The sequence below is a fragment of the Propithecus coquereli genome, unplaced genomic scaffold (assembly GCF_000956105.1).
Source record: "Propithecus coquereli isolate 6110/MARCELLA unplaced genomic scaffold, Pcoq_1.0 Scaffold386, whole genome shotgun sequence".
In the NCBI taxonomy this organism is placed as follows: domain Eukaryota; kingdom Metazoa; phylum Chordata; class Mammalia; order Primates; family Indriidae; genus Propithecus; species Propithecus coquereli.
In genome coordinates, this window is record NW_012149574.1 from 582,595 (window position 1) to 589,279 (window position 6,685).

Sequence of the window (6,685 nt, forward strand, 5' to 3'; positions counted from 1 at the left end):
CTGGAGACACAGATTTGACACCTACCTTCTAATCTGCTGGTACTGGCGCTGCTTTTTTTTTTTTTTTTTTTCTGGCTGTGCTGTGAAGGCAGGAAATTCAATCTCAAGATTACATTGATAGCTGCCCGTAGAGCCCACCTTACTTGTCAAGATGATAGGACAGTTTCTAGGCTCGTTATTCTTTTCTTCAAAGTCTCTCGTTTCCCCCCAATGGCCAGCAGTTCACGTGTCCCACAGGGTCTAATATTTTATGCGGCAGTTGTACCTTGCACTTCTGGTTCCCAGAACTGACTTTTTGCTCAAATCACTCATTCCGAGAATCATTGTGATCCACCAAAACCCTTTGTCTTTGCTAGATCTGCCCCTGTGTCAAGACACTGACCAGGGTTGGGAGGGATGGGATGGTCACTTTATTGGGTCTTTCTAGCTTCTGAATAGGAAGGTTGTTGCTTCTGCAATGATCTTCCAATTGCTTTGGCTTTCAATTCTGCTTACCCCAGTGCCTGGCACATAGTGTTATAGTTTGCCCATGATGTACTTAAAGCAGGGATGTTTGCCGAATGTGAGGTAAAAACAACTAAGCACCCCAATATTAAGTGCTGTGGAGCTTATAAGAAGAGAAAAAAACCAATATGCTCAGGAAAGGGCTCCATAGAGTAAGAAGTGAGTTTGATCTTGAAGGCAGATCCAACTTGGGTGTCTAGATCAATCTCTGATGACCTGAATGAAGGTCAGACTCTCAAAGTTGAAGTCCCAAGGCTTGGGTAGAACAAGACTACTGGTCCTCATGAGATAGGCGGTCAGAACACAAGGCTGAGGACATGAACACACTGCACTCAAAGCATTGTCATGCTACATGGCTATATATGACGTGGCTCAGAAATGTAGAGCTTAATCTGTAACTGGCTGTTTCTCCTTCAACCTCCCCTAGTCTTCCTGTCAGTGGCTGCACCCCATTCAGCAGTTTTCAATAAGGGTCAGATTTCCATCAGATGCCACAGGAAAAATGGTAAGTGGATCATGTCTCTGATCACAGGAAAAGAATAAGAGCCCTTTTCCCACAATGTTGGCTTGTCTCAATTCCACTCCCACCCCAAATGGAGTTTAGCCTTGATTCCTGTGCATATATCTATAATATACGATAGGATTTGAGATTCTGCCTTATTTAAGCTTCAGCATAGAATTCATCACATGGTTCTGAGAAAGCATATGATTGTTGGGCTAGATCTCAATGACTGGTGTCAGTAATTCTGGGATGTGGTGTGAAGATGCCATCCAGAGCCACCTGCACTGGAGGGAACAGGATGTCAGTGAAACACACATGGGCAGAGCCAATAAAAACAGAGAAAGGAGACTTTCAAGTTCCCTATTAACCACTGAATGTGGGGAAAACCAAGACAACCTCATGGTCACCTTGACGCTTGTCTTTCCAATTCAAGCCAGCCCTGCCTTCTCCAGCTAGTGGAGTGCAGCTAGCGGAGTGCAGAAGGGAGCCTGGTGGTGTTAAGTATAAGGCCAGTATTCTTCTCCTTGAATGCCACATTAGGAATAAAATTTCAAAAGCCCATAATGATAAAGGTCTGAGTCACAATCCCTCTCAGTATAGTTAATTAACACTTTTTACTGCCTGATGTAGCAGTTGGAGGCCCTTGCTGTAAATGATAAAAGGTAGATAAGCAGCTTAACATTGCCTATGGCAGATGCAAGGTCTGAGAAGGGTCCAAGGCCCAAAGGAGGAAAAGAGAGGTTGGCAAGCCATGAGGCTGGCAATGCCAGGGGTGTGGAGAATTAGGTTCTGTGCCGCCATATGGGAGTGGAGGGCTCTGCCAGCCAGACCCAGAGGAATCCAGTGGTCCCTCATGCAGTCGTGGAAGTAGTGATAAGGGTTTGCAGAGAGAGCAGAAAAATACACTCACCAATATATATTTTCAGAAGAATCACTTTCCTCCTATAGGACTGAATTTCCACGTCTGTAAAATGGAAACAGGGTGTACTAGATCAGTGTTGTCAAATCTGAGATTTCATAACCATACCCCAGTCCCCTAGTTTCAGAAATAAGGCATTAGAAGTTAAATATTGTCACTTTTAGAAGATCAATAGGTGCCAGTTTAATCATAAACATAATCTCAGTTATCATTCAGATAAAACAGAATATGCTTACATTAATTACTGGAAAATTCCATCAAAATGAAAACTAAAAGTTTTTTAAAATATATTTCCCCAACTGGAGGTCATTATGTTAAAAAAGATAAGCCAGGCACAGAAAGACAAATACCACATGTTCTCACTCATATGTGGGAGCTAAAGAGTTGATCTCATGGAGGTAAAGAACAGAATGCTAGTTATCAGGGATGGGAGGGGTCGAGGGGATGAAAAAAAGATTGGTTAATGGGTACACACATACAGTTAGAGGGAATAAGTTCTAGTGTTCAATAGCACAGTAGGATGACTATAGTTAACAATTTATTGTATATTTCAAAATAGCTAGAAGATTTGAAATGCTCTCAACACAAAGAAATGATATTTGATGTGATAGAAATTCCAATTATCCTGATTTGATCATAACACGTTCTATACATGTATCAAAATATCACATGTACCCCATAAATATGTACAATTATCAATAAAAATTGTTTTAAAAAAAAGAAAAAATGTATATTCCACTAGAATTCCTAAGAATACCTCTGTGGAGCATGGTTTTAAAAACACTAAATCATCCTGAAGACCCCTTGCATTCATTCATTCAACAATGTTTCTGAGGGTGCACAGTGTGCCAGCACTGTGTATTTGGAAGACTGTGATTGCTCGAGCTAAGGAGAGAGAAGTGAAGTGTTTTGGTTGGTGACACTGACTAACTTGTGCAGAAAGGAGTTTACTGGAGAGCTGTCAGGTAGCTCACAGATTCAATGAGAAGGCTGAAAAGCAGCTTCGGAAGGTGCCGTCCATGCCTATGGAATAATCTGGTTAGAGGACCTAGGACGCTGGACATTGAATGGCACCACTGCTAGATGAATGCTGAAGTCTCCCTGCTTCACTAGTTCCAGCTCAGTCTCAGTTGTGAATCTACAATTGCCTGGGCTTGGTTCATGTGCCAGAGCTCTAGCTCCATTGAGGTGGGGGTGGGAAATAAATATCTGGCTTTTATGGCTTCAGTGATGGGAGCTGGGGAGTCAAGTCCTAATCAAGATTAACACAAGGGTCTGATTCCTCAAACATGGAGAGAAGTTCAGATATTGGACACACACACACCCTCCCCCACCCAAATACCAGAAAAATTCACACATTTTCAGTTTCCTATTTTCAGAAACTACTCATCCCAAACCGACTTTTTCCTATTTCTTTTCTGTTTTTCAAATGAGGATCAGAGGTATTAAATTAACTTGCCCAGGGTTACATCTACTAAGTAGGAAAGCTGAGTTGAAAATCCTGGGTATTCTTTTTCTTTTTTTAAAACTTTCGATTATGGAAATTTTCAAAAATAAAAAGTAGAAAGACAAATATAACAAACCCCTAGTCACCACCAACCAGCTTCAGCAATTATCAACTCATGGCCAATCTGATTTTTCTACACTCCCACCTACGTTCACACAACCCCACTGCATTATTACGAAGCAAATCCCAAATACCATATTATTTCGACTGAAAATATTTCTGTAAAGTCCCCTAAAGGATATGGACTTTTTTATAAAACACATATGCACAATACCACATCACACTAAAAAAATTAATAATAGTTCTCCAATATCATTAAATATCCAATGTTCAAATTTCCCCAATTGTCTTGTTAAATTTTTTATTACAGTTGGTTTGTTTGAATCAAAGTTCAAATAAGGTCCATACTCTACAAGTGGTAAGTGTTCCTGTTACAATTTTTTTGTTGGAAAAATTGAGTCATTTGTCTTTTAGGGTTTCCCACACTCCAGATTTTGCAGCTTACATCCCAGTGGTTTCACTTAATGTGTTCCTCTGTATCATTAAGTCATTCTAACTTGAAAAAGCCAGACTACAATCCTGTGCTGCCCTCCTCAAGGGACCGTAGTGTTATTAAAAGTTCTATATGTGATAGGTGATCTTTATTGATAAATTCAGAAGCAGATTTCATTTCCTTTAAGTTTCCATGGTCCCACTGCTCTCTCAGATGCTCCTTCTGTAGGTTTCACATGCTGATGGTTTCTTCTTTCTTCATTGCATTCTCTTTCCCTTTCAGGAACATTCAGAAGATAAGCAATATCCCCAGAAATGTCAGGATCCTCTCTTGTCACATCTGCAGGCCCTCTCTCCTGGTCAGGCACACATGGAGCTGAAGTGCTACTACAGCATCTGCCAAGATACTGCCTTGGGGGGACCAGGCTTCCAAGAAAGAGGAGAAGAGTTGAAAAGGGAAGAGAGGAGTCGTAACTCCCTAAGCCCCACCATAGCACCCAAGCTCAGCTTAGAGGTTCGAAAACTCAGCAATGGCAGGTTATCAACGTCCCTGAAGCTGGGGCCCCTGCAACCTCGGGGAGTACCACTTCGGGAGAAGAAGGCAACCCAGATGGTGGTCATTGTGCTTGGTAAATTTGGGTTGGCTTGCATTGGATTGGGTTGGATTAAGTGGGGTTAGGTTAAATTAGGTGGCGCTGGCAGAGGATGATAATGCAGCCACATTTGACAGAAATTGGAAATTCACTGACTACAATATTTATAAAATGTTTACAATGTAAACATTTTGTGTATAAATATTAACTCTGTGCATAAATATTTTTATAAAAATATTTTTGTTTTGTGTATAAATATTAACTCTGATAGAAATTCAAAAGATCTAGATTGAAATTTACAAAGCTGAACAAGCCACCTAATTGAGCTATATTTTGCTATCATATGGAATTATAATGCATGAATCAAATAATAAGACAATGATTCAATAAAAGTGTCTGGCATATATCGAATAGTTAATAAATGTTTACTTATTTTAAAATATAAAGTGGGAAAAAAACAGGAATGCAAAACACTACTGTGATACAGTGTGATAACATCTAGATTATTTTAAATACAGCGTAAAAAGTTCACCAAGATGTCAAAAGTGATTGTCTCTGAGTGGTGGGTAATTATTTTCCTTCTTTCTACTTTTCTGTATTTACCAAGTTTTCTGTAATGCATACAATCAGAGTTAATTTTTATAGCAGGAAAACATAAACTTTATTTAAATAAAGAAATTAAAAATTTATAAATCACAGATACCACATAATTAATGAAGGAAATTCATTCTGTTCAGTGTCACTGACGAACCCCAACTTTTTCATATATTAGAGATTTTACTAAAACTCATAGGTGTAATCTCAAGATCAGGAACTGTGTCAGTCATGCCTTTAAGGTCTTCTTCCCTATCAAAGTCTAGGATCACATCTTGCATGGGTAGGCGTTAAATAAATGTCTGAATTGAATTGAAAAGAAAAAAAAAACAAAACTAGTAAAAACCTACTCAAAGATCAAACAAGAAAATTGGTTTGGTAACAAAGGCCTGAGGGGAAGCAGAGACTTTAGCAGGCAATTTTCTCATCTAAAAAAAAGTTTGGCTCATCACTCCTACTTCATAGGGTTGTTATATTAATAAAAAGTAAATAGGTATGTAAAACTTCCAGCATAGTGGCTGGCATAAAGTAGACAAGCATGAGTCATTCTCATGTCATAATGAAAGGAGTGAGCAAATCCTTTAACCTGGTTTCTCTCTTCCATTGCAACCTAGGGGCCTTCATTGTCTGCTGGCTGCCCTTCTTCTTGACTCACATTCTCAATACCCACTGCCAAGCATGCCACGTGTCCCCAGAGCTTTACAGAGCTACGACATGGCTGGGCTACGTGAACAGCGCCCTCAACCCCGTGATCTATACCACCTTCAATGCTGAGTTCCGCAAAGCCTTCCTCAAGATCCTGTCTTGCTGAAGGAGGAGAGGCGGGAATACTCCTTGTGCCCATTTCTAGCTGCCAGGCTGTGGGGCCACTGGCCAGCACCTGCTCAGAAAGACTGTGATGTCCTCTGGCATGTGCTAGGAAGAAGATTCCTGGAGCCAGGACATCCCCGAGTGGCCGATGTAACCAAAAGCTTCTTCCTAAACAGAATGTTCTACCTTTCCAGCTAAAATCTGACTTCATTCTAACAGTCTTCAAACGGTTGCAGAGCCCCTAAGTGGTAAGCAATAATTCAGAAAGGAGCTGATAAAACATGACTCACACAAAATTGTCATTGGAGGCATGATTCATTACAGTGAAGGAAAAATGAACAGAGCTCATCATTCTTAACCTGCCAGGGATCCTTGAAATCTCAGCCAGCAAACCATCTTACAGAACAACCAATCTCTCTTCTTTCAAACCTCTAATTAACTGTCATGCTAACCTTGTGCTTTTGTGGGCCCGCTCCCTCTTGATCATCCCTTTCCTTCACTGTATCTGGAAATATAAATGGCAAGGCCAAAACTTCCACCTCGCTGTAGAATCCAATCGGCTACCTTTGATGAGGTGAATTCCTCACCCCAAGGGGAACATTGTCCCACATTGGGACCAGAGCTTTGTTTCAAACCTTGCTACCCTTGTCCTTTAGGTCTAATGCAGTCCCTTTGATTCCATTCCCTTACTCTCTTGAGACAGTCTCAGAGTCTCAACTCCCAGAGTCATTCCAGAGCGGGATGCCAACTGCAGAAGAGATGAC

General features: G+C 40.6%; 1 protein-coding gene across 3 annotated transcripts in view; it reads left to right on the forward strand.

Moving 5' to 3' along the window:
* Nucleotides 1-5,982, forward strand: part of DRD3 (dopamine receptor D3) — a 50,767-nt gene extending 44,785 nt beyond the window's left edge. For 2 of the 3 annotated variants that reach the window (XM_012652233.1, XM_012652234.1), the window contains 2 exons: nucleotides 4,271-4,553; nucleotides 5,726-5,982. In XM_012652233.1, the coding sequence (XP_012507687.1) occupies nucleotides 4,271-4,553; nucleotides 5,726-5,922 (480 nt within the window). In that variant the 3' untranslated portion in view covers nucleotides 5,923-5,982. The remainder of the gene's footprint in view (nucleotides 1-4,270; nucleotides 4,554-5,725) is intronic. The other variant, XM_012652235.1, reaches the window with a different exon arrangement.
* Nucleotides 5,983-6,685: the final 703 nt, after the last annotated feature.